At 37.0% G+C, this 27,256-nt stretch overlaps 6 protein-coding genes across 13 annotated transcripts; 3 read left to right on the forward strand and 3 right to left on the reverse strand.

Moving 5' to 3' along the window:
- LOC104819946 (probable protein phosphatase 2C 59) lies at positions 1 to 3,665 on the reverse strand. Of its 6 annotated transcripts, none has more exons than XM_010550265.2 (9): positions 3,526 to 3,665; positions 3,046 to 3,165; positions 2,028 to 2,155; positions 1,597 to 1,695; positions 1,337 to 1,495; positions 968 to 1,054; positions 783 to 874; positions 620 to 694; positions 1 to 535 (listed from the first exon to the last, which is right to left on the reverse strand). In XM_010550265.2, the coding sequence occupies exons 2-9, from the start codon at positions 3,123 to 3,125 to the stop codon at positions 350 to 352; spliced, it is 906 nt and encodes a 301-aa protein (XP_010548567.1). In that variant the 5' UTR covers positions 3,126 to 3,165; positions 3,526 to 3,665; the 3' UTR covers positions 1 to 349. The 6 variants fall into 6 exon arrangements, with proteins under 6 accessions (XP_010548567.1, XP_010548563.1, XP_010548566.1 ...); XM_010550261.2 differs by having other exon boundaries at positions 3,046 to 3,220; XM_010550264.2 differs by having other exon boundaries at positions 3,046 to 3,282.
- A 1,551-nt stretch (positions 3,666 to 5,216) lies between these two features.
- Positions 5,217 to 8,286, reverse strand: LOC104819948 (zinc finger CCCH domain-containing protein 22). Its single transcript, XM_010550268.2, has 4 exons — positions 8,063 to 8,286; positions 7,231 to 7,551; positions 6,816 to 6,876; positions 5,217 to 6,631 (listed from the first exon to the last, which is right to left on the reverse strand). The coding sequence occupies exons 1-4, from the start codon at positions 8,186 to 8,188 to the stop codon at positions 5,589 to 5,591; spliced, it is 1,551 nt and encodes a 516-aa protein (XP_010548570.1). The 5' UTR covers positions 8,189 to 8,286; the 3' UTR covers positions 5,217 to 5,588.
- A 1,316-nt stretch (positions 8,287 to 9,602) lies between these two features.
- Positions 9,603 to 13,122, forward strand: LOC104819949 (monogalactosyldiacylglycerol synthase 1, chloroplastic-like). Its single transcript, XM_010550269.1, has 8 exons — positions 9,603 to 10,262; positions 10,905 to 11,077; positions 11,464 to 11,625; positions 11,724 to 11,865; positions 11,970 to 12,194; positions 12,366 to 12,428; positions 12,517 to 12,591; positions 12,689 to 13,122. Exons 1-8 carry the CDS (start codon positions 9,750 to 9,752, stop codon positions 12,947 to 12,949), a joined length of 1,614 nt encoding a protein of 537 aa, XP_010548571.1. The 5' UTR covers positions 9,603 to 9,749; the 3' UTR covers positions 12,950 to 13,122.
- Positions 13,123 to 16,819: 3,697 nt separating this feature from the next.
- On the forward strand, positions 16,820 to 17,400 carry LOC104819950 (probable steroid-binding protein 3). Its single transcript, XM_010550271.1, has one exon. The coding sequence runs from the start codon at positions 16,862 to 16,864 to the stop codon at positions 17,162 to 17,164; it is 303 nt and encodes a 100-aa protein (XP_010548573.1). The 5' UTR covers positions 16,820 to 16,861; the 3' UTR covers positions 17,165 to 17,400.
- A 1,214-nt stretch (positions 17,401 to 18,614) lies between these two features.
- Positions 18,615 to 22,720, forward strand: LOC104819951 (L10-interacting MYB domain-containing protein). Of its 3 annotated transcripts, none has more exons than XM_010550273.2 (9): positions 18,615 to 18,777; positions 19,560 to 19,902; positions 19,990 to 20,140; positions 20,327 to 20,655; positions 20,727 to 20,877; positions 20,959 to 21,296; positions 21,367 to 21,517; positions 21,670 to 22,013; positions 22,104 to 22,720. In XM_010550273.2, exons 2-9 carry the CDS (start codon positions 19,573 to 19,575, stop codon positions 22,554 to 22,556), a joined length of 2,247 nt encoding a protein of 748 aa, XP_010548575.1. In that variant the 5' UTR covers positions 18,615 to 18,777; positions 19,560 to 19,572; the 3' UTR covers positions 22,557 to 22,720. The 3 variants fall into 3 exon arrangements, with proteins under 3 accessions (XP_010548575.1, XP_010548574.1, XP_019058836.1); XM_010550272.1 differs by lacking the exon at positions 18,615 to 18,777 and adding an exon at positions 18,787 to 19,008; XM_019203291.1 differs by lacking the exon at positions 18,615 to 18,777 and adding an exon at positions 19,103 to 19,121.
- Positions 22,721 to 23,184: 464 nt separating this feature from the next.
- On the reverse strand, positions 23,185 to 25,133 carry LOC104819952. The gene is made up of 5 exons (XM_010550276.2): positions 24,925 to 25,133; positions 24,645 to 24,740; positions 24,118 to 24,240; positions 23,723 to 23,762; positions 23,185 to 23,552 (listed from the first exon to the last, which is right to left on the reverse strand). The coding sequence occupies exons 1-5, from the start codon at positions 25,048 to 25,050 to the stop codon at positions 23,485 to 23,487; spliced, it is 453 nt and encodes a 150-aa protein (XP_010548578.1). The 5' UTR covers positions 25,051 to 25,133; the 3' UTR covers positions 23,185 to 23,484.
- Between the last annotated feature and the right edge of the window lie 2,123 nt (positions 25,134 to 27,256).

The raw sequence follows: 27,256 nt of genomic DNA on the forward strand, positions 1-27,256 counted from the left end.
GATCACAAGACATGGAAGAAAATATAAAAGGAACTTGTTCAGTTTTACGTTTTACGACACACACACACACAAGCGCAAACAAGGGGGGTAAGAATAACAACAGCATTACATTATGGAACGCATCTAAGATCTTTTCCAATTTTAAGAACACACATCATGGGACTCTGTTCTGTTCCTACATATAACTAATTGTAGCAAACGAAGGGGAAGATGACAACGTGCATGTATGTATAAGGGTTTCTATTTATGGTTCATTTTTTTTTAAATTGGTGTTTTTGTTAAAAAAAATATGGGAATATAAGCCAGAGAGGAGAGGGAGTTTTACCATTGGTGGTTTGAACTAAAGAGTTCAGTCGGATGAGATCTTTTGGTCCGAGCCGGAGGAGGAGCTGGTGGATCCTCCTCCTCCTCCTGAGGAGAACCGTACTACGACGCATGTTATGTTATCTGCGCTTCCTCTTTCGTACGCTTCCTTCATCAGCTTCTTCGCCCCTTCCTCTGCTTCCTCTATCTCTTTTATCATCTCTACTGCTTCCTGATTGAACAAACAACATCAGGAGATCTAATTCTGATTTGGACGGTCGAAGAGGTTTAGGAAATGATAGTTTTAAATCAAAACCTCGTTAGATACAACATCCCACAGTCCATCACTCGCTAGAATAAGAAACTCGAGAGTGCTGTCGACTTTTTCCTCCTGAAAATTGCCCATTTCGTGACGTTAAGTACATTTTCTTTTCATGAGAAGAGATTTCGGAGCAAGAAAAAAAAAGAATTAGAGTAACCTGAATCTCGGGATCAGCCACAACATACTGCTTCAACAACCTATCACCAAATGCACGAGAAACAGCAAGAACTCCTCCAACTCTCCATGTTCCTTCAGGCATATGATACCAGTTAAAGAAAAGATATAAAACCCACCATGTAAGGGGAAAAAAAGGATTTTGACCATAGAGAAGCCTTTTCTTACCAGCCCACATGACGAATCCTCCGGCATCCTCGATTCGTTGGCGCTCATCACTTTGATCAGGCTTGTGATCTCGGGACACCGCAATAGCTGCAAGTAAAAAAAATATTTGTTTTTAGTTCCTAAATATCCTTCAATGGATGATACACTGTCGTTTACATGCATATGGGTTTTCATGTGATTAGAGATGGTCTTAAACTATTTGTCTAAAATAGATTACGGTCCAAAAGATCGACGTTTTCCGACCATTATATCGCGTGATTGATTATTATCTTATGTTCCCATTTGGAGGCAAGAATGTCTACTCGAAAAAAACGGAAATTTCGAAAGAAAAAAAACAAAATTCAGGAAACAAGAAAGGGCAACAGTTACCTTTGCCGTTTCTGCAGATAACAGCTCTGGAATCGCCTACATTTGCAACAAGTAGACGGTCACCAACTAGGATAGCTGTTGAGGCCGTTGAACCAGCATCTCTGTTCTGACTATTTTCTGAATTCAGAAATTCCGAGTCTGTCTGGTTGTATGCATCAGCTGACAATAACAACAGCAAGAGAATGGACATATCATTAGGAATATGCGGCAGCTAACTGGACATCATCAAAGGGTATATCAAGGAGACAATAGAAAATTACCAATAGCCGAACTGGTATCAGAAATGAACTTCGGATGTCTGATCAGGTTACTGAAAAGGTTTTGCTTCACATATTCAGCTGCACGTGCACCTCCATGTCCTAGACAAAAGTCACATAAACCATTAGCTCCTGAATGAACTTTTTCAAGTAAGAAACAGGGCCTAGGAAATGATATTATATCTCTACCAATACTAAGTCTTGATAGAGAACTAAGATATGAATTGAGAAGTAAACATGGTATGGGAAATGTTATGATGCTTATAAACTATATAAATGAATTCCTGCTCTCATAAATCCCTAGATGAAATATATAGTTTAACAGATAGATAACCAGATTTACTGTCATAGATACAGGCAACACATAGACCTCCAATGATACATAACCATGGACAAATTAGTTCATGTATTTGACGTTTAGTGAGAATGTATACCATCAAAGACTCCAAATAGACCAACGATCTCTCCATCGACACCAACGATTCTTGTCTCATAGAAGTCCTCCATTGATGATCTTTTGCCAGGAGAGCTCGCATATCCATAGCTAAACTTCCCGTTCTGGCTGTTTGAAGAAGACATATGGAAGTTGTCAATTGTTTCTGTTCATCAAATCGCCAGCAACAATGCCAATGATATCGTTATTCATTAACAGTATCTCAAAAAATTCACATATAATCATGAAAGTGTGCATGCACATCTAAGTTCAAAGAAAGAGTCCCAACTTGAAGTAGAGATACATCTTACCAGAAAATCGTGGTACAAGATAACTCCTTCACTCAAACAACGCACAGAGACTTACATATTTCGAATAAAAAAGGACTAAGTCTCTAAAGGTTCAAAATCAAAGGGAAAAGATCAGACACAAAAGGCCAGATGATACTCGAACATGATTCTGCTAGTTTTTCCTCACCGATGTGAGATGTAATGTAGTGATCAGTGAAAGAGCCAACTCTGTCCACCTAAACGACCACATAAAAATTATATGCGTTTCTGAGACTAGCAACTGGAAAATTGCAAAAAGAAGATGGGAAAATGTACTAGACTTTTCCCATCCAAATCATTGAGCAGTCTCTCAGAAGAAGTCAGAAGCTAGAATGCAGAAAGGGACATGATGAAAGCGATTAATCCTTCACATCAGCTTTCTTCATTTTCTCCTTCAGTCCCCTTACCAGATTAAAAGAAATCCAAAAGGAAACTTCATACAGAATTCAATTGCCACAATATCACCAAATATACATCAATAATTCAGCCTGTGGACTTGATAATTGGATGATGAACACACGAATCATAACAGGCCAACAACCTTGGCTATCAATTCAGCACAAAACATACTACAATACAAACGGAGCAGCCCAACAGAGAGGCGAACACGACAGCATGCCAATGGAAGCACAACAAAGTTACAGTTTCTAAGCGAAGATATGGTAAAAGATGGATAAAGAAGAGATCAACCTGAGGCCTCCGCCACTGACCGGACCATCGTCGGCATGAACCTGGCTTGAAGAAGACAACACTGAGTTCAAATACCCCATACCTCTGCATAAAATTCCCAAAACCAGCTCCTCCCTTCTTCTGATCACAACCACAGATAAAAGCCAATTTCGTGGCTAATCCAGCATCCTTTTTGCTAATCAGACCCCAAACGAGACCAAAAACATTAAAGGTATCACCAATCGGAAAAATCTTCACCTGCGTAGAAGCTATGAAAAGGCTGAATCCTATTCAAATCAAGCATGAACATCTTGTGATTCATTCCACGAACAAGATCCAAAACATCAAATACTGAACCAGAAAATCTAGAGCAAACAAAAATCCGGAAACGACAAAAGATTGAACAAGAGAAGCGCCAGCGGCATGATCGCTTGAGCAGATCGATTCATCCGAAAACCGCGAAACGATCAAAGTAAAACGGACAACAGAGAGAAGACATACCAGATTCCTCGACAAGAGCGACGCGAGGGAGAGAGAGAGAGATCCGTCAAACGCGCGGGTGATTAAATCCAAGAAGGATTCTCCAATAGCTTCAGGTGTTAGTTTGACAGCAAAGAGAGGCAGGAATGGTGAAGACAAATAGCCCTTGCTAATCCGATGAAAAATTAATTAATATTAATGTTGTCAATAATTAGTGATTTATGAAAATCTGTTGAAAGAAATGTTTTGGACACGTGTCGAACACGCAGGTGGTCGTGTACTGAGATGATCTCAGGTTGTGTGTATCATAACGCTCCTCGAAGTTTCTCTCTGAGACTTTTTCTTGGGGATTCGTGACATCAAAATCAGGAGATGGAAGCACTCCCTAAATATTGTATGAGATATATGGATAATTTTTTAACCATAAATCCATAAATGTGAAACCACAAGTCAATGATATGAAAACGTAGAATGCCGGGTTGAATATCTAAATACAGAATGGGCCCAATATTTTGTAGGGTTGGACATTTTGAGATTCTATTAGTAATTTTAACGGTTCGGTTCAATAACGGTTTATTCGATATTCTAAAATATATATCAAATCAATACCATATATTATTCGGTTTATTTCGCTTCTGGTTCTGAATAGTTTTCAGTTTTTGTTAAAAAAAATTAGTTTTTTTTAAGAAAATTTTAGTTTTTCAAAAAATTTATAAAGTTCAGTTCATAAAAATTCAGTTGTAAAAATATACCATTTTGAGAATTTTAATGGTACGATTCAAAAAAAATATCGAGATTTTCGGTTCCATACTGAAATCGTCCACCTCTAATATTTTGTTAGACCCGATACCGAACAAGACCGATCTTGTTTTTTACTATAGGGTTACCAATCCCTATCTCGTATAAAAACGAATCCGATAGAGAAAACTCGAACATGTATGATTTTTTTTTTCCAAATTCAAAAAACCGAACAGTAAATACTAAACAGATTTTATTTTTTGAAATCGGGGAGATAACAAGGAAGCCATCGAATAGACTTAGTGGTCAAGTTCCTATGCAAATTGAGCGTGAACCGACTAATTAATCCAAACAGAATCTCATATAATCAAATTGAATTCGGTATAAAACCGGTTAAGATTTTTTAAAATTAAAAAATACCAAATCTGTATCGAACCGAATAAAAAACAACCGAAAAAATTAAAATTTTCTCATATTTTTATCGATAAAAATTGCAACAACCAAAGAATATAAAAACCGAATAGGTAGAGTTTTTCTAAAACCGGAATAATCAAATCCGAACCGAAATCGAAAATGGTTGACCCTAACCGACCAGAGAAAGGGAAATCCATGCTTATTGTTCTGTTCGGAGGGACGAGGAGATCGAATTTGGTTAATCTGTTACCTAAATGGTACCACCATCAGAACGCTTGCAAGGTTTTCAGAGTAGGATATGGGGTTTCTCTCCTCATAAAAAAGAAGTTCTTGCCAAGTCCGGACAATGGAGCTGTATCTTAAACCTAGAGTTCTTCCGACACATGGGTTGCCGCCGAATATAGCGAGCGGATGGACAAAACTGGGCGACGATGCCTTACCATTTCGGGTATAGAATCGTCTCTGTTCCCGAGGTTCCCGCTGTAGCCGTCTCAACTTCTGTTCCGGCCAAAGGCGGGATAGAAACAATGCAGGCTCCTAATCTGGCAAACCGATATTTCAGACATGTAAACCGCCTACGAAAAAGTTTGTAGGAATGAACACGAATAATTAGATAACAACATCAACCTCGCTTTAGTCCCAAGTTTATTTGGGCTCGGCCGAATTAGATAACAACATACAGGAGATAAATCGAAATGTGCGTTCAAGTGGCTGCTACTCTCAGCTATATTCCTTTTTCTTGTAACATATACCACACAGCAAGGGATAGTCTTTCATTGTTCACTTGCATGTTCTTCTGTGTTGTTGCTGAGGTTAATGTCTGAGCAGCTTCATCGAAGGGGTTCTCAAAAGTTTGAAGCTTGACGATGATGGAGAAATCAAATCATCAAAAGCCCGAAACCGTTCTGTGATCAAGATTGATATTTGATGTTCTAGAATTTGCGCCATTTCTTCTCTTTCTCGCTGTTGGCAACAGCGTTGGATGTTGAGGCATACGCTGCTTCTGTATCTGCCAATATTTTTCGGGCTTCGTTCAATCTTCGTGTTGCAGCCTCATATACGATTTTATCCCTCCTGTTTCGGTTCACCATCTCTTCCAGCTTCTGAACTTGTAACTTCAAGTCTCTGATCTCGTCTTCGTATGCAACCAGTGCCCTTCTGTCCACTTTCTTCTCGTCCACCGTGCCTTTGCTCTGCTTCTTGTTCCCGTACGTTCCATTTACTTTCTTGTGATGAATCGAGAGTTGGTCGTTGATTAGGCTGAAAACATCAGGCCTTGATTCCTCTTCCTGTCTCGCAGCTCTAGCCGCTTCTGCCATCTTCTTCTCACGCTTCTTCTTTCCACCTCTGCTCCTCCTTTTGATCTTTCTTTTCTCGCCTTTACCTTCTTCAGTCTTTTTAACATGCTCGAGGGCATGATCCAGTGACCGCTTTGGCGGAAGTACTTTAACCAAAATGGGATCTAACATTCCCTGACCAGTTGCACCCAATCCCATCCCTTCACGGTAACCCATGTTCGCCATCATCTTGGAAGCTATTCCTCTCGTGTGGTTCTCCCACTTAGCAAAGACAGCGGTTTCAGTCTGGACGCCTCTCATTTGATTCGTACTTTCTAGAAAACCTAACCCTTGTGGAGTCTGAGTCTCCTCAACATAGTCGCTCGAAGCAGATTCCTCAGAGCATGAATCGCTGCTCCCTTCTTCGTCCTCATCATCTTCCTCATCATCATCATCATCTTCAGATATATGAGCGTACTCATATAACATCATAGCATCGGGCCCTAGCTTTGCCGAGCTTCCATCGTCTCTAAAAACTACTTGGCCTACTTGGTGTTCACTGTCCCACGATTCAAGCTCAGCCTCCCTCCATATGTTGTCTTTACCTCCAGAAACTGCGCAAATCTTGGAGCCTACCATCGATTGGTTCCATTCAACTTGGACAAAATTCTTTAAAGATGATACTGGCAAATCCAGTCCTGCATTTGCATTTAGCATTTGTTCAGAGAGAGAAAACTATTTGAATACCAGACTTACCAGTATGAATCGATAGCATCTTCCACTATAAAACGGAAGGGGGATGAAAGTTGTGCAGAAATAATGCACAAATGATGATGATGACCAGCAAGATTTTGAAACCGGTAGTTACCCTTGAAAACATACCGTGTGATAAGCGACATGTACCACCAAACCGACACCTTTGTTGCATGAAAAACTTGCACATCTGTTGCAGTGTGGTGTAACATTAGTAAACAGAAAGCCAGAAACACTTTCACTAATGCCAACGGTAACAGTTTTATAGCTATTTTTTCCAACAATCTTACTTTATGCCTCTACAAAACCAAATCTAACTACATAACCTAACCATATCCTGGGATATTCAGACCTGATTGAGTATTTCGATCATGCAATTGTTTTAGGGGAAGGAGAATCAATAGATGACATGGAAAACCCAGAGAATACTTATTACCGGAGACAGACATAGTTAAAGACACACTTTAGTCTGATAAACAAATGCAGAGGTAACATATTGCAATAATCTTGACAATGAAACTGGAAAAAGGATAACAATTCTCACCAACATTCTGTCAGACATGGGCGTGAGGAATGAAATCTTTGCAGAATCTGAGCCTTCAAACCCGATAATCTGACCATTATACCAACGTCCATCAGTGTGTCTGAATCTACATTTCGATCCAACAGAAAACCTCTGCTCCTCAATTGGCTCAGGCTCCACATCATCGCCGGCTGGATCAAGTGGCTCAGCCTTTGTTTCCTCAGCAGCAGCATGATTGAAACCATGCAGCACCATGTCAGCTTCATGCAGTAACCGAGCTCGTTTGAGGTGGAGAAGACCTTCCTCTGCATCCTTGATTGCACTGAGAAGTTCTCCATGAACCTAAGACAGAGAGAAAACCCGAGCACCATTTAAGCAACCCGTCCAAATGCATATTCTTCATCGCCTCATCGACAAAAACACCATTTCAAATAACAAAATGCCTCGATGATCTTGTTTTACGAAATCTAACTTCCTCAATCTCAACTAGAAAATCATATACAGACAACGGAAGGCGGAAACATACCCTGTTCATGCATACATGAAAGAAGACACTGTTATATTCACGTTTAACCTAAGATTTCCTATGTATTGCGTCTATATAAGACGACGTATATAGTTCACTATTCAATACACAGAAAACCATTTCACTATACTCGGATTATCCATACTTCATAGACTCCATAGGAATCAGAAACTCATAGCTTGACGACTCAATTAAACAGTTTAATCAAACAACTACGAGATTTTGATGAACTACTCGGAACTGTTCAATAGGTGATTAGTTTCGGGAAATTTTCGAAGGAAAGAGAAAAAGATTAGGGATTCTTCGAATCGGGAGAGGAAATTTTACCGAGAGCAGCTCGGCATTGGAAGGATCGGAGGCGAGAGCTTCATCAATGGCGGCGAGAGAATCTCGCTGGTCCTTGAGCTGAGCCTCGAGCAGCTGTTCCAGGGCTTTCTCTTCTTCGCTCGCCATAGCTACGTACGATTACACAGAATCCGGTGCCAGGCAGCTCCGAACTCCGAAGGGAGGAGAAATCCTCTCGAACCGGGTCGACCCGGAAACTAGTTCCAGGCCCGTTACTGGGCTTCGTCCAAACGAGGACAATTATTATGAGAGCCCGTTTTGACCTGTCTTTAAAAAAAATAATTTAAATTAAAATATTTTTTTGTCTGTGAGATATCCTATAGTATTGCGTAGTGTATATATTTACATTTTATACGAAATCAAATCATATATTTTATATTTACAAAAAAAAAATATTTGGATATGATTTTGTTGAATATAAAAATTACTCAGACAATATAATTAAATCAAAACTATTTTTTAGAACAACAATATTTTTTAATAAAAAGGAAAAACAGAACCAAAACAAGTAGAAATAACTTTTCAAAAAAAAAAAAACACATTAGAACTGATAAACCGGTGGCAAATGATTCGGTTCACTCCATGGACTTGGTTTTCTCCGGTTTTCGCCACACTCGACTCACCGACCAAACATTGGTCGCCGAAAATAGACAACATTATAAATATTAACTGAAACTGCAAGAAATTTAAAATTTGAGCAAGTATACTTTCTTCACGATGTCTATATTATGAGCAAATAAAATAAAATACAAACGAAATATTCAGGAGAATTTTATAAATTATTAACGAATGCATGATTAGTTTAATGACCAGATTAATATGAGATGGAAGATGGACAAAAAAAAAGAACATTGATGAAAATAGTTTTTGAGTTGAAATTAAAATAGAACATTGAATAAAAGCATGTGAACCGCATGGACCGACCAATTATCGTTCCGACCAAACAGGAAGCCCGCACTTCGTTTTTTTTTTTTTGAAATTGCTTTCCGTATGAAATAAAAAAAATTGAAATTTGTTTTGATGATATCCCATGAATTATATGAATTAATATGTTAAAATGGTTGTTATACATCTCTATTAATTACGGTTATTTTTTAATGCACAAAGAGAGGTGGATTAAATGATAAATATTAAGTAGAATATCTTACCTATTTAAAATTCGAATTGGGTCTTACTAATGTGAAAAAAAATATGCATACATGATTAGGAAAATAGATTTATTGTGTTTAGACTTTGGAGTATAGGTTTGAATTGAATTTATTAAGTTAAATTTTTTAAATACGAAGGATGCGATAATTAATTTTTTTACCAAAGCAACCCTCTGACTATATAAACCACTAGTCTCCGCATCAATTAGGAAAATACATTTATTGGGTTTAGAATTTAGAATATAGATTTGAATTTAATTTATTAAATTGAATACTTTTTTCATACGAAAGATGCGATAATTAATTTTTAACCAAATCGTTCGATCAGCTCCCTATATAAACCAACAGTCCCAACTTCAATTTAGCATCGATTCTCCAAAATCCTATCTTTGTGGCTGCGAAAGCTCGGCGAGATTTCTCTCTCACTTTCTCTCGTCGCGTGATCGCGTGGCCGTTCATGGCTGAGAAGCCCGCCATAAATTGAATAACCCACATCAACGTCGCTCTCTACTCCATCAAACATGCAAAACCCGTCAACGGTAACGCAGGAATCAGCCCCCGTCTTCGATTCCGTTACCCGACTGGGCGGTTTCGCTTTCAGTCATCGATCTCTAAGCTCGAATTCAGATGGGTTTGCTCACTCGACGCTGAATTCCTGTTCCTTCCATGGCTTCCGCAGCTTACCCGCCCAAAGGGGACGCAAAACCCTAGCGTCATTGAGCCTGAACAGCAGTAACAATGCCGGTACGAGTTTACATGGGTTCATCAGAGATTTCAACAGGTTTGTTAGGTTTCACTGCGATAGGGTTCCGGAGGCATTTGCCTCTGTCGGAATTGGGTTGTCGAGTGAAGAAAACGGGTTTAGAGAAGATGGGCATGGTGTTTCTGGGGATGAGGGTCCGCCATTGGATGGGGTTGGAGCTGATCGACGGAAGAAAGTGTTGATTCTGATGAGTGATACTGGCGGTGGTCACAGAGCTTCAGCGGAAGCCATTAAAGCTGCTTTCAATGAGGAGTTTGGAGATTACTACCAGGTTCGTTTCCCATTCTATCTCTCTCCTTTGATTGTGAACTGAAATTGGTTTTCATTGCCTATGAACCACAATGAGGAATGTGTCAATTGGATTTTGAGATTTATGATTGTGGGAATGAGAGTATGATTGTGGGAATGAACGTAATCAGGTTGGTTTTCTGTTTGGTTGCTGAGAAAATGTGGGTAGATAGAAATCCCCATTCTTGAAAGAACAGAAGATTGTTTGCAAATAGAATCCCCATTCTATTATAGAAAAAAACTTGAAGTTGGTTTAGAGTATGTTTCAAGTTATAGGAAATTATGATTGCCTGGATGATTGGTTCTGGAGATGGAGCTGTCAAAGTCATGGAAGATGATAACTTTAACAATTTGAAACTGATTTACAGATCATTTATCTATTCTGCAAACTACGAAACGTGGTTGCAAAAGTCGATTTACTAAGTTTACTTGTAGTTTTCTGAATTGAGGAGAAGTGGGGAGGAGATAGAGAAAGCCAAGGGCACATTGAATTGGTTCTAGTACTGGTTATGTTCATCTTCATTACGAATGCAACACAAATCGATGAATTGCAGGATATTTCGATTTTACCGTGTGGATTCGACGTTGTTGATTACGTTCTGTACATTAAGAGTGATTGTTGCAGGTGTTTATTACCGATTTATGGACAGATCACACTCCATGGCCGTTCAACCAGTTACCCAGGAGCTATAACTTTCTGGTCAAACATGGAACTCTGTGGAAAATGACATATTACGGAACTGCTCCACGTGTTATTCATCAATCTAATTTCGCTGCAACTTCAACCTTTATCGCCAGGTGAGGCCTTCTCCCAATTTGCAGTTCTACAAGTGTTTGTCCATGGAATCTTTTTCATGTCAATAGTTGCCATAAACACTTGATTAGGACTAGAATTTGTTGTTATTACAGCTGCTTCCCCTCTCAAAATAAGCTCTAAAGGAGTCACTCCACTTTATGAGTCTTGAACTCGTCCAGAGAATCTGACAAAGAGATAGGGAGAATTGTAGGGACTGAGAACGAGTGACTGAACTTTATCTTCTCAGGTCTTTCATATGTGAAATGTTGAGCTTCCAAACTATGATAGTGTTTGCGGTTTCTTCTGGAATATACTGCTGAATGGATTATTGCTTCTGAAGCTCGGATTTTCCTATTAAATCTGATCGTGTTGTTTTGATTTTTTTTAGGGAGGTGGCAAAAGGGTTGATGAAATATCAGCCAGACATCATAATTAGCGTTCATCCGCTGATGCAACATGTCCCACTTCGTATCCTCAGATCAAAGGGCTTGCTCGAGAAAATCGTTTTTACCACAGTTGTAACAGATTTAAGTACTTGCCATCCAACATGGTTAGTTCTTTTTTTTCTTTGCCTTTGTCCACAGTTCTCATTTTGAGACACTCTTCACTCCTTCTAAACAATTTTGATTTTTCCCCGCCTCGGATTAGGTTTCATAAACTTGTGACAAGATGTTATTGCCCATCGACGGAGGTGGCCAAAAGGGCACTGAAAGCTGGACTTCAACCGTCACAAATCAAGGTTTATGGCCTCCCTGTCCGACCTTCCTTTGTGAAGCCTGTTTCCCCAAAGGTTTTGTTTCGGTTTTCTTATCTTATAACTTGACTTAGTCCCTTTTTCCAAACATCTCGGTGTTTCAAAATGTTGAAAATGCACTTCTTGACAACTATTTGTAGGCCGAACTACGAAGAGTTCTAGGAATGGATGAGAATCTTCCAGCTGTACTGCTTATGGGCGGCGGAGAAGGAATGGGACCCATCGAAGCCACAGCACGAGCTCTTGGCAATGCGTTGTATGACGAGAATCTCGGGATGCCAATGGGTCAGATGCTTGTGATTTGTGGGCGGAACAAGAAACTTGTCAGCAAATTAGGCTCCTTAGAATGGAAAATTCCTGTCCAGGTACTACACCACTTGAGCCAAAATCTAATGACATTCAGCATGATTTGTTGATGATTCCGAACAAGTCTACGAATCTATGAATAAACTGGAAACTGAACCATATGCTCATCCTTTTAGGGATTTTAAAAGGTAGACATTAAGTTGGTGAAACCCGAGGTTTTTTTCGTGTAGGTTAAGGGTTTCGTAACAAAAATGGAGGCGGCAATGGGTGCCTGTGACTGCATTATAACAAAGGTAAAAACTGTCGGATATATCCATTTGTTACCGATGTTTTCTCCCATCAGCCTTCACCTTACTGAAATGTGCTCTTGCTTCTGCAAAGGCTGGTCCCGGAACTATAGCTGAAGCTATGATACGAGGGCTACCGATCATTTTAAACGGCTATATCGCTGGGCAAGTAAGTTCTCGTTTAAAACAACATCCGAAACAGGACACTATCTCTTTCTCTTAGTTTCGGTTTTTTGGTTCAACTTTCGGGTTTTTGCTGACTGTAGGAGGCGGGGAATGTGCCGTACGTTGTGGAAAACGGGTGCGGGAAATTCTCGAAATCTCCGACGGAGATAGCGAGAATCGTGGCGGAATGGTTCGGACCGAAGTCGGAGGAACTGAAGATAATGTCGGAGAATGCAGTAAGGTTGGCGAGACCAGAGGCTGTGTTCAAAATCGTTCATGATCTTCACGAGCTCGTCAAGCAGCGCGATAACTGTCTTCCCCCCATCTCTCTTGCTCAGCCTAAACCCTCTGTTCCTGTTTAGGGAAATAGCTGAGTAATGAATTATCACAATTTTCCTTTTTTTATGCATTCGGTGCAGATGCGAGGTTTGATTTTTTTTTCCTTTTAACGTAATTGTTCCTATAATATTGGAAAAACTGGATTTGATACTAAACTCTCATATACATTTTTAAAAATATTTTTGGAAAGGTTTGACAATGTGTAGCACTCCAATGCTTTCATTTACTCACAACATGCTTTCATTCCACCGGAGATTTCCTTCTTGATATACACATATTCATACAACTTCAACCGTTCGTGGAGACCGCTCTCCCACCAAATTATCAACAACAACAATAATAATAATCCCAATGAAGTTAAATTTTTTCACGATCACGATATAAAACCGCAAGGCCAAGACCATTTTACAAAAATCAATAAAATATCAAACATGTTATCACATTTTGTGTTCAATTGATAAAAATTATAAATTGGTAATAACTTCTACAAAAATTATAAGCTTACCATTTTCTTCCATATAAAACATTTAACTTGTTTGACTAAAAATTTTGCTGATGTGATACGACAGTCGACAGATTGCTGACATGACGCTGACTGAGTTGTCATGTCAATGCCACATCATCATTTTAAAAATTAAAATATTTGATAATAATATATATGTATATATGTATATAGGTGTATATATATATTTGTATCTTTAAAATTTTAAATTACAAACTTAATATATATACAAATATATATATATATATATTTGGCCAAAAATTGGAAATTTATATTTAAAATTTTAAAATGATGATGTGGCACTAATGCATCAATTCAATAAGCGTCATGTCAACAATCTGTCGTCCCACATCAACAAAATTTGTGGTTAAACAAAGTTATAATTTTATAGAAGTTTTTATCAAATTCAGAGTTTTTTTTTTTTTTTTGCAGATTGCAAGTTAAGGGTTTTATATAAAACATTTTAACAAGTTTGGGGTTTTTTGTGATATTAACCCTATTTTAACATGCTCGAAAATTGAATAAACATTTCACCATTTTATCGCCGATTCCAACTAAGAGAGAATTATAAGGTTTACTCGAGTATGGGTGGTTATCTTTGTTGCCTTCAAAGGACTCGAATCTTGATAATGTTATGTAGATAGTATGTGATGTTGTAAATCTAGGTGTGTAAATTCGATCAAGTAATAATATGTTAGACACAACAAATAACGCAAGTGTACAGATCGTGTGCAGTATCTAGGGTTGAATACAGGGACAAAAGTAGACAAAGAAATCATCAAGATCAAATCCAAATTTAAATCTAGAGGAAATAATATGAATGTGAAAGCATAGCAAAACGAACAATCAAAACAGTTATAAACTATGAATGGTGAACATTGTAGATTTCATGATTACTTTACATGCAAGGATCTCTATTAAAAATGCAAACTTAGTGGTTTATAAATCAAACTCAGGGAATTCAACCTCTAAAATAGAAATTAACTCTCTCGAGTCTAATCTCACTATCAAAGTTTTATCCTAGTAATCTCTCAATTCAATAGTATAAATACTGGATGCAAGAACGAATGCTATATAATGTATGAGCAAATATACATCTCTAGATGCAATATTTGTTCTATTTATTGAATTATTTCCAGGCTAAAATCTCATTTATCTATAAAAATTAAAACCTTAAGTTCATTCAATCAAGTGTCAACAAAATCAAATGCATTAAAACAATTTAATAAATCGAATAGAATAAACAAATCCACAAAATCTATAATTAAAAACCAAATATCCTTGCATAGCAAATCTCTAACCTACAGCTATGGAACTACCCACTAAACATCGAGACATCAGATTTCATATCAATAATACAAAACATCGTAAAATAGAAGAAATGAAGAACGCTTAGTCGATTTTCCGACTTCGTATCTCCGTCTTTTACTTTGATCTTTTGTCTCTTGATAATCTTCCCTTTTTGTGTGCTCTAACTATATTCTCTGTATAAAACTTGAATAATTTTTTACCGAAAGGCTAACCCTATTTTTTTCCTCTTTTATTTGGGCAAAATCTAAATATTTCTAAAATCTTATAAGTGACCCGATCGTGTCATATATAAGTAACCCGATCGGATCAGTCTTTTGAGCAGTTTTAACGGGTTTCACAAATTTGTTCATAATTTTCTGCTCCGATATCGGATTTGGATGATCTTGGTGTCCATACGTAGATATTGAAAAGAGTAATGATATAGAGAAAATATGATTTGGACTTGTGGAATAAAAGTTATTGGACTTGCAAAATCTGACTTTCTAATCCTTCGGTTTGCGCTCTCTTTTCCGCTCCTTTTGCTTATACATGCAAAAGTCGATAACAAAATAAAAGTGAAGCTAAACACGCACTTAAACATCTTAAATGATATAAAACCGAGTAAATAATTCGGACGAATGATATGAAATTAGAATTGCATAAACAATTCGTTATCGTACAAATTTGGTGGACTAATCTTAGGAATTCAAATCCAAAATCAATCAAACTCTAAATATGTTGTTGTGATTCTTTGTCCGATTCCAATTCGGTTATAGCTGATTCCGAGAATAAACGTTTGAAAATTGATTTGGGATATAGTGTATAATATTTCAAAATTGATTATGGATTATGTTAAGGATAAAAAATAATTAAATGAGAAGAATAATGTAAAACAAGAATTAAAAAATTTATCAAATGACACATGCAATTTTATAAGTAATTTGTAGATTAAAAAAATACGAGGATATACATTATTATCTAATTTTTATTTTTACATGAAAAATGAGAATAATTACCAAAACTATCAAAGGTCATATATATAATGAATTTATGAAATTGTATTTTGTATAATTAGACCAATCAACAAGAACCAAAATTTTTCGGTCAAATGTTAGAACCCGGTTAACTCGCAAAACCAACATATTTTTACAGAATAATTTTTTTTATCCGCAAATTACCAAAATCCTTATCAACCCAAATTCGGTCTTTAACGTAATATGATTCATAGATTGTTCCTATAATATTGGAAACATTTGATTTTGATACTATAAAAATATTTATCATGCATTTTCTCCTACTTAAGATATCTAATGTTGATGATTCCATCGGTTTGGTTTAATTTGATCTTGTTTGGGTTTTTAGATATTTATAAATTATTTAAAACTATATGATATAAATAAGAAATGGGACAAATATAATTTTAACCCCCATTTTTTTACTAATAATTAAATAAACTCTTAACTTTGAAATTGCAGGATTCACACAATATTTTAGCTTGAACTATTCTAAACTTCGGAAAAAATATCTGAAATATTTTAATATCGTCAAATGGTAGAAACACTTGTTAAGTTGATATATATTGACGGTCTAAAATGATTATTCAAAGGGAAAATAACATGTAAATACCTAAACTTTTATGAAAATCTTACATAAATACTGAATTATAAAACTTCCATATAAATACATGAACTTTTGAAAATCCTATATAAATATCTAGATTTTTTAAAAACTTTTTAAATAAATACAAATTTCAGGTATTTTTCAAAAAAAAAATAGGTGATGTCATTGGATTTTGGATTTATTTGAGAGTTTTTCAGAAATCTAGGTATTTATGTAGAATTTTAAAAAAGTTCAGGTATTTATATAAAAATTTTATAATTCGGATATTTATCTGAGATTTTTATAAAAGTTTAGATATTTATATGCGATTTACCTTTCAAACTATAAAAAGTTATATCTCTTTGGATTTAAGTAAAATAAAAAGTTATACTGTTTGGATTTAAGTAAAATAAGTTGGGTTTGATAGTAGAATTTAAAAGTTAAGGGGTTTGATTGTAATTATTCAATAAAGTAATAAATAATGGACTCCTTTATCTCGCTTTGTAGATTTTTCCAGACGGATTGTTCGATCGCGGAGAGAGAGATGGAGTTTACTGCCGAGCAGCTGAGCCACTACAATGGCACAGACGAGTCGGAACCGATCTACGTCGCTATCAGGGGCCGCGTGTTCGATGTTACCACCGGAAATTCCTTCTACGGTCCCGGCGGCGCGTACGCTTTGTTCGCCGGGAAGGACGCGAGCAGAGCCCTGGCGAAGATGAGCAAGAACGAGGAAGACGTCACTCCTTCGGTCGACGGACTCTCCGACAAGGAGATCGAAACCCTAAACGATTGGGAGAAGAAATTCGAGGCTAAGTACCCTGTCGTCGGCCGTGTTGTTTCCTAGGTCAATCTCTCACCATCTTTTCCCTTCCCTTTCGTATTGAATCTGATACTATGCAAAATATCGTGTGGCATATGTGTGGGTTTGTTTCCGATTTCCGATCGTTATGAATCGTTCCAAGCATGATCGGATCTTATGATGCTTTGATGGATGCTGGTGATGCGGTATTTCCTGTAATTTACGCATCCAAACCGAATAAATTGGAGTTTGTTGATTATTGCTCTTTCGATTTCGTGTTATCGATTGGTCATGCTTTCGATTCTCATTTGCCATGGAAATGTGAAGCTTTCGATGGAAACTGAATCTGAACCGCCCATAAAGGATTTTGTCAATGGTATGTTTCTCTGCAATTTGAATTTCGCTTACGCTTTTAAAAAAAAATGTTAGAATTGAAATGCGAAATTTGTGCTTCTGAATATCAATATAGCGAATCAAAATGATTGCATGTTCTCTGAATTCTTTTCTTTCATGTTTTGAGTTATGATTCAATTGTGATAGATGCGTTGCTCTTTGTCGATTCTTTCATGTTTTTGTTTATGATTGTGGGATTGGAACTTATCGAGTTTGTCGGGTAAATCCATTAAATCTATTTTAACCAATTAACTCATTTATCATAATTAAATCATAAACAAACTTATATAATGTATTATATATATTTATGTGGGATTGGTTTTATATAGGATTTTGTTCTATTCGTTTCGAATTCGTTTTTTGCATAGGATTTCTTTCCATTTGGATTTGTTTTTTTTAATATGCTTCTGTTTGATTCATTTCGTATATCGAAATTGGTTTTCGATTTGGATTCGTTTTTATATGATTTTGTTTGATCCATCGAACTTGGTTTCTTGTTTGGAGATAGATGACATGATAGAATAAACTTAATATTTTAAGTGGATAAATAGATTTATTGGGTTAATCTAATTTGACATCTATATCCGAAATTATTCGAGATTTTCATGTATGGTGAGATAGCTGAGTTGTGTTATAGATGTACATGATAGTGTAAAAAAAAAGGTTCTTATTCAACCCTTTAGTTTTATATATTTTTACTTAAAAACTCAATATATTAATCTACCATACAATTTCAAGCCTTTTACGAGAGAGACCAACGTTTCTTTCTTTTGGCCAATAAATACTACTATGGATATTTCTATGGATGGTTTTATTAAGTTATAGATGATAATTTGCGGGTTTATGCTTTATTAAAAAAAAAACACGGTTAGATTTGGAACGTTAACATTATTAACTGAAAGTAAAATATAAATAAAAACATTGAAAACAAATAAATTATTTATAAATTAAACAAACGTTGTTTTTGTACTGGTCATGTCGTAAATCCAATTTTAATTATCTTTTAATGAATAATTTTATTCATATGCGATGTAAACTATCATCAAAATGAATTGAACAAAATCAAATTAGAGAAGTCCAAATAGAAATAAAGCTTTAGGAGGCCCATGTAGGATTATCAAAAGCCCGGCCCACAGGTGGATGAGATGAAATGATGGGTGTAAAGTGCGTGTAGCCAAACAGGGGAGAAATCTGTTATTCGGGATTAGGGTTAATCTCTCTCCCAAACTCCTGCCTATCTCCCCCTCTCGACTTCCCCCTACTGTGTAAGTATAATATACACTCTCATATTCTCCTCTGTCGTTTCACTCTGTGTCTCGATCATTTCATTCTTCGATTTATGATTTTGTTCCCCCGAGATTTTGACTGAATCTAGCATCAGAAATGTTCGCAGCTTCTGTTTGCATTTGTTTTGTCATGTCAGAATTTTCGATTTCGTCTCCTTTGTGTCATCGGTGGTTCTTAAGCCGGCGAAAGCAAAGAACGACGATTCAGTGGTAATTTTTTGGGATTTCATATAACGATGGGAGGGAGGTTTCATTAGTTGGATACGGATTCTGGTTGTAATCATCTGGTGAAAATCAAATTTGAAACGCCAGTTATATTCGGTGTATGCAGTTGCTCTCTGTCCCGGTGCCATTGCTCTTTGAGAATGCAGTTTGCAGAAAATCGTGCGATATGAATTTGAACTACGTATGCGTTGCAGATTTCGGATAATCATGGTCGTAGAATTAAGCTAGAATCGACTTGTTTATGGTTGAACAATGATACGATCATATCTGTATGAAGTAATGATGGAACACAGATACGCATGACGTTATTATTCCGACAGATATTCAGTATTGGATTTCTTTAATAATGCTTTTTTATTTTTGTATTTTGCATAACCCCCATAGATGTACTTTTGTCTTGTATAGCTAATATGGTGGAGAGGAAGAACCATTTGTTCTGTCATGTCGTATTATGCAAACTTATGTTATGGCCCTGATGGATGAATCTTCTTTTCAATACGGTTTTGGATCCTTCTTGTTGGTTATTATTGGCTCAGGTTATTTGATTAGATGAGTGGCCAAGCCTCTTCCAATGATCGGACAAGGACATACTGGACGCCTTCAATGGAGCGTTTCTTTATCGATCTCATGTTAGAACATATGCATAGGGGCAATCGGATTGGCCACACATTCAACAAGCAGGCATGGAACGAGATGATCAACGTTTTCAACGTGAAGTTTGGATCTCAGTATGATAAAGACGTTTTGAAAAGCCGTTACACAAATCTGTGGAAGCAGTATAACAGTGTGAAGAATCTTCTTGGCCATGATGGGTTTTCTTGGGACGAGAATCAACAGATGGTAATCGGCGATGAGAATGTGTGGAGTGCGTATATCAAGGTATTCACGAGTTAAACAACTCGCTTTTTTCCCATTATAATTCTGGCTAAAACAACTTGTTTTGAAACGATATATTGGTAATCGCAGGTGCATCCTGAGGCACGCGTATACAAGACAAAAGCAGTGCTGAATTTTAATGATTTGTGCTTAATATATGGGTATACGGTTGCAGATGGGAGATACAGCCGATCAAGTCATGACATAGACTTTGAAGATGAGTTCCAAGGAGTAAACATGGGTGTGTAACGTGTTTCCTTTCCTTTATCGAGCATCATGTTTCCATATTCGTGGTTATAATTATATAAGGTTTTCCTTTGGTAGAAACTATGGATACTCATCAAGACTGGGAAGTAATGCATCATTTAGGATGTAAATTGATGTAATTTTTAAATCTACTAACTTGATCTGTTTCTGACATTTGTAGGTGAAAGTAGCATCAATACCAATGATTGTCCGAGGACAGAATGGACCCCGGTTATGGACCAATACTTCATTGAGCTTATGCTTGACCAAATAGGAAGAAGGAACAAAACTGGTGATGCATTCAGCAAACAAGCATGGACAGATATGCTTGTTCTGTTCAATGCTAGATTCGGTGCTCAATATGGGAAGCGGGTTTTAAGACACCGGTACAACAAATTGCTGAAGTACTATAAGGATATGAAAGTTATCGTGAGCAAAGATGGATTCTCATGGGATGAAACGCTGCAAATGATTGCTGCAGATGATGATGTTTGGGATTCTTACATCAAGGTAAAGCCCTCGCTACTGTTCTTGGTACACGATTGTGATGTCTGTTACATCAGCTTGACTATCATATGCAGGAACATCCACATGCAAGAACATATAGGATGAGAACCTTACCAAACTACAATGATTTGGAAATAATATTTGGGAACCCAACCGATCAAGGGATTTTACCACATCCAGTCCTAAGCAAAGAACTCATAGATGACAGTTCAGCTGCAAAAACGGGTGAGTAATAATGAATCAAACTCCAAATTTAGGGTTCATCTGATCTTGATGGTGCCAATCGTAAAAACTTCATTTCTCCAGATGAGAGAAAGACTATCCAGACGAAGAATTCAGATCGGACGAGGACATTTTGGACTCCACCAATGGACCGATATCTCATTGATTTACTAGTAGACCAAGTGCATAAAGGAAACAAAGTTGGGCAGACATTCATAACCAGTGGTTGGATCGAAATGGTCACAGCATTCAACGCCAAGTTTGGGTCTCTTCACAACAAAGATGTGCTGAAGAACCGATTCAAACACTTGAGGAGGCTGTACAATGACATAACGTTTCTTCTCCAGCAAAATGGATTCTTGTGGGATGCAAGGAGAGATATGGTGATTGCAGAAGATAGCATATGGGACACCTATATACAGGCAAGCGCATTCCTTTCCTTTAGTCTATTTCATGGTTTCAGGTGCTTAAATATAATGGTTTTTTTTGCAGGCACACCCGGAAGCTCGTTCATATAGAGTTAAAATGGTTCCCAGCTATCAAAAAATGTGTTTGATTTTTGGCAAGGAAATGCCTGATAGAAGATACACTCACTTGGCTCAAGCTTTCGAACCCAATATAGCTGAAGCTGTGACGATGACCGGTAAACATCTTTTGTGAAACTCCTTTGAAAATTTCCATTAAATGCTATGTTCATCTGGTTTAAATTTTGCTATGTTTGTTACTTTTATGTATGAAACGAAGCAGAAAGGTTCAAGCAAAAACAAATTCGTAATTTATCGTCAATTTTTGCAGGTGACGAGAAGAATGACTACCTTTGTGGAAGCATGGATCCTCCGTGTACAGAATGGACACAAGTCATGGACCGTTGTCTTATCGATCTTATGTTAGAACAGGTGAACAGTGGTAATAAAATCGGCGAGACATTCACCGAGCAAGCATGGGCTGACATGGTCGAATCATTCAGCAAAAAGTTCGGAATTCAAACCGACATATACATTCTGGAGAATCGGTACATTTACTTGATGAAAGAACGCGACGACATAAACAATATCCTCAGTCACTGTGATTTCTCCTGGGATGAAAATAAGCAAACCATTGTTGCAGATGGTGATGAATCATGGGAATCATACATCAAGGTTAAGTTTTTTAAAATTAAAAAAAAATCATTCCCTCTGTGTTATAGACATCAAAATCTAAGATGGGTTATACCTAAAATTATTTTGCAGGAGCACCCAGATGCAATCATGTATAGAGGTAAACTCTTGGGGGATTGTTACAGAGATTTATGCAAGATTAGTGAACCTCTCTCTCAGGAAAGTTTCGATTGCGAGAATATCATGATCGAGATGGAGAATTTCGATGAAGTCATGGAAATGGGTGATGCTAATTTACCGAGAAAGCGAACGAACTCAACGGCTTCACTTTTCGGACATGCGCAGAAGGTGCCAAGGACGGGAACAGATGCAGAGGAGAAGCCTTTTTCTGAAGCAGAGGGTCTCTCGGGTATAGGAAACGCCATTGATGCATTGCAAGCCTTGCCCGACATGGACGACGAGCTTCTGCTCGATGCATGTGATCTGTTGGAAGACGAGAGGAAAGCAAAGACGTTCTTAGCATTGGATGTGTCTTTGCGTAAGAAATGGTTACTCCGAAAGCTTCGCCCTTTATCGGACTTTTAGTCATGGAAGTGTTTCCATTGATTGAAACCTTTTTTTGGGGCTATACCTGAAAAATTGAGAAGTAGTTATGTGTACATGTAACAAGCGTGGTTGTAACTACGAGAAGATCTGAAATGTTAGAACATGGTTCGGGATTATATGAAAAACGTGACCGATTCTATCCTTTTCTTGGGTCATTGGCCATCCGCCGGGAGTTTTGGGTTTAATATCGATATTTTAGCAACATTCGAGTTTTTAGGTGTATCCGATTTTGGTTTTTTGTATGTTCGTTTTTTCGGTCGGATTACCCAATCTCCGCATTGTGAAGGTCGGGTATCCGTTGTTTCGAATATACAACTGGCGAATGGTGGCAATGAGTCGCGAGAGGTGGCTACGAGTCGAGAGGGAACGAGGCAAGTAGGAGTGAGCGGAGGAAACAATGCGGCGAGGTGGATGGAACGAAGTATCGAGACGTGAAGTGACAAAGTCGGCAAAAGATCGACGAGTATGGCGAGGCAGCGACCGCGACCGTAATTACAAAGAGAAAAATCTTTTAGGCATTTTGGTAATTACGTTAAAACACGGATGTAAACTAGTAATTTCATAGTAACTCAGTACGCGCAGGTAACACACCTCTGACAGTCCGAACTCGAGCTCAATTTTGGTTTTTCATCACACATGAATCCAGTGAGTATCCGAATTTCGATTTTTCTTTAACAGATACAAGTATATGAATAGGTGGAGCCCACGAGTTGGACCAAATCACCAAATTGAAATTACAAAGGCGAAAACTTGGAATGGTCTGTAAGCACCAATCAGAAACCAAGGAGAAGAGATCATCTGATCGATCGGTGGGTACTAAACAAGAACATGTCACACCATCTGTCAAATGAAATGATTTTTGCTTATATATGCCGAGAGAGGGACGGCGAATATAAACACACCTTTCTCAGCTGCGATGAACGATAGCCGAGAAGAGTATATTGTTGATGTCCTCTGTATCCCCGTCCTCTGCCTCTACAGAATATCACCAAAAACATTGGTTAGGATGATCTATGCATCACATGAATCGATGATTTTACTCGATAAATCTACCCAAAAAGGAAGAGAAAAAAGAACATTTCTCAGATGAATATAAACTAAAAATGTGAAGGTGTCATTGCTTTTTCACTGGTTTGGAATATCACCTGTTCTTGTTCTTAGTTGGGTTGTCCACTCGTTGATGACCTGTCCGAAACAAAAACAAAAAAGGCAAATGGATTAGGGAATTGAGTCCTCTTCTTGTTTCTCAAGGGATCATGTTCAAGATCAAATCCATTACAAGATGTCCCCAAGCAAGCACTGAGTATACATTTAGGACTTGACAAAGGTGGAAATCACCTGAGGTCCCGGGGAAAGAACTTCCCAATATCACCCCCAAACGGGTTAATATCGGTTGCTTACTGGCAAATGTTGTAAAATCTCTTACCAACACTTGGAAATTCCGCAACCTCTTTTTTACTAAACGTTATTAACTAGAAACCCGAGAACAAAGTACATGAGACTTTTGTTCTGTCGGATTGAAGAGAAAGGGACAAAAAACCTGATTGAAATCGGCCAATGCATCATCCCCATCATTACTTGTCGGTATACCCAAGGATGCATTCATCTTCTGAACTAGGTTCCAGTTCCCAACAAGGGTTGTCTTTGCTTTGTCAATTAGATCCTGTCAAGTGAATTCCACCGGAGTTTCGATTATATGTTGCAGAGTTCTTTATAAAATCTGAGAATTCAGTACAGAAAAGTGTTGAGACAAAACGCTTGTCCAAAAGAAGGTATAAACTTCTTCCTTAAGATCAACGATATCCGGTTTTCAGATTAAAAACCATAGAGAATCAGCCTGAAACCCCATTCCCATGACCCGGCAAAATCGAAATCGCTACGATACGATCAACCCATCATCTTGAATAACCCTTCCCTTTCCACGACGAGATAAGCCAAATCCCCAGCATCAGGAATTCACATAGAATTCCAAGAACAACAGTCTTTCTCAATGTCAAATTCAAGTTTCAGTGTGCATTTTCAAGAATATTAAAGGAAATGGGGGCAATTAGAGCAAAGCAAGAGAACCTGTTTGGCGGACAACAGCTCACGGCATTGATCTTTCAAGACAGAGACATCTTCCTGCAACTTCTCGATTCTCTGAATCAGCTTCATGGGATTAGCCTACATTCCAAAACGTCAAAAAACCAAGCTTTGAACTCACGAAGTACAGTTGTCAATGTGCTTCAATAACGGGAGCGATGCAAGTTTACAAATAAATCCAGAAAAGGGGATGGATCAAAAGATTGGATTGTGCTAAAATCCGAAGAAGTTATGTCAGAAACACGTAGAAAGCGATTTTGCTTACATTATCTGGATAAATCTGTTGGAACTCCTTCTCGAGCTTGTAATGGACGACAGTCAGATCATGAGAAGCTTTCGTGAAGATATTTATCAGATTATCTACAGCTTGGTGATGATGATGATGACTCATCTCTCTCTCGCTCTCTCGTTTAGGGTTTATCTCTGTTCCCGCCCCTTTCTCCGCAGAGAAGACGAAAGACGGGAGTAGCTAGAAACAGCAAGGAGTTCTGTTCTATCCTATGGAACACATACATAAAACGACGTAACGTCTGAATGTATAAGACTGGAACGACAAGAAGTGTCTTTCAACCAGCCACTAAACCCTTCCACTCCAACTTTTTTTTTTTTATAACGGATGAACCTAACTAAACCTTTGTATATAGATCATATAAATCTAAAAATTACCTCTCTCCATCAGTCAGGAATCGAACACTCAACCTCAAGGTAAAGATGGAGTTACCTCCTACCCCAAACTTGACCACTCGTCCGCGATCTGTTGGGTATCAACCCTTCTTAATTAAGACTAATTTAGCTACTTATTTATCATTCTTTTTATGAAATACTTATTTTTTTTATTATGAAATACTTATTTATCATTGGTCTCTACACTCGTAAACTTTCAACACCAAATGGCATTTTTTATAACAAATTTACAAATGTAATATATATATATATAAAGTATTTTTTAGGAATATTTCGATTCATATATGTTTCGGCTCTTATCCATCCCAAAAGGCGCCCTTGAAATGCTTCATAACTTGGTTGCATTGGTGTTGAATGCTTTAGATATTCATATCAGCAAAAAAAAAATAACTAATGTTTTATAAGTATATTAGATTATTTCAAAATTATCAAATATTTTTTTATCTAAATCGCTATATAGAAATACAGTAACAAAAAATAATTAAAAATCTTTTAAAAAACAAAAAATAATAAAATATATAGACTCTGAGAAATAGTATACATTTGCTCGTTCAAACAATCTTTCAATTTACCAAAAAAAAAAAAAGACTGACCAAAGTCAGCTTCTTCCTTCTTATTCTTCTCGCTTATCGACTAACCAATCTTTAATATCAAATTCGAAATTTACTTCTCCAAACCCTAATGAATGAACCTAGACAATGACGTAAACATGCTTACGTAAAGTAGGATGATCGCATGCATGCATCATGGAGAGATACGTCATACGTTAATGGAAAAAGAAAGAGTATTAGTTAGTGCCATGACTTGACGACGAGTTGATAGTTATATATCCCCAATAAAATTTCATGTGTCGTTTAATACGACGTACTCCAGGTTTTATAATTAAAAATGGACGAAAAATAAATTGGTTTGATTAGCTTGACTAATCATATTTATTAATGAATCCGAGTCCTTCTAAAATAAGCTAAAAGATGGAAGGCGAATATATGTCAATGGTATTGGAAAATAATAGAGAGAAAAATTCGATTATTTAAAAATATGATGAATGTTGTCTGAAATATATATACACATTTAGAATATTATACTCATAATTATATTCTACTTTTAGAACATCATCTATATGACGCAGAAATATTTTTGTTGTTTTCTGTTTGTTGTATAGAATTTTTTTCTTTTCTTTTGTTCTTGGTAAACCGTTTGTCGTATACTTTCCAGAAGCACATGTTATATTTTTTCAACAAAAACAAAGAAAAAATATACAAACATTAATGAATAATTTAGTGACGTTATCACTCTCGCGTCAGCCCCGATAAGTGACGTCATTCAAAATTTCCGACATATATAACTTAATTATGCAGAAAGTTTTCCACGAGACCAGCCCTTTAATTAGTTAAAAAAAAAAATATTATTAGCATGATCAAACTAATTAGCCGATTATTGTTTTTAGGGAATATTCTGACTCACACTTGGACCTCAAAACTATTGGTTTGGATGGAAAAGGTTTTTGAAGTTTTTATAAATTTTTGGTGGAAAAAATTCAACTAAAACACAAAACCTCTTTTTTTTTTTTATTGGATTTTCAAAAGATAAAAATATCCATGAATTTAAAAAACGATATATGGATTCTCGTGAATTGCATTGCATATCATAAAATTAATGCATCCAACTTGGAATTCGAACGGTTTGGATAATAAATCCCAAAATATTCGTGTTAGGGATATAAAAGGTTCTATTCCTTGTGGTCGAAGACAGCTAGTTGTAGTTGATGCGTTATATATATATCTTCCAAGTTATCCGAAATGCGAGGCCCTCATTTAAACAAAACAAAAAATAGAATAAAAATAAAAAAATTCTACGAGAAAAACCCGAGAGAGAGAGAGAGAGAGAGAGAGAGAGAGAGAGAGAGAGAGAGA

Source organism: Tarenaya hassleriana, unplaced genomic scaffold (genome assembly GCF_000463585.1).
Source record: "Tarenaya hassleriana unplaced genomic scaffold, ASM46358v1 Cleome3, whole genome shotgun sequence".
Lineage (NCBI taxonomy): Eukaryota > Viridiplantae > Streptophyta > Magnoliopsida > Brassicales > Cleomaceae > Tarenaya > Tarenaya hassleriana.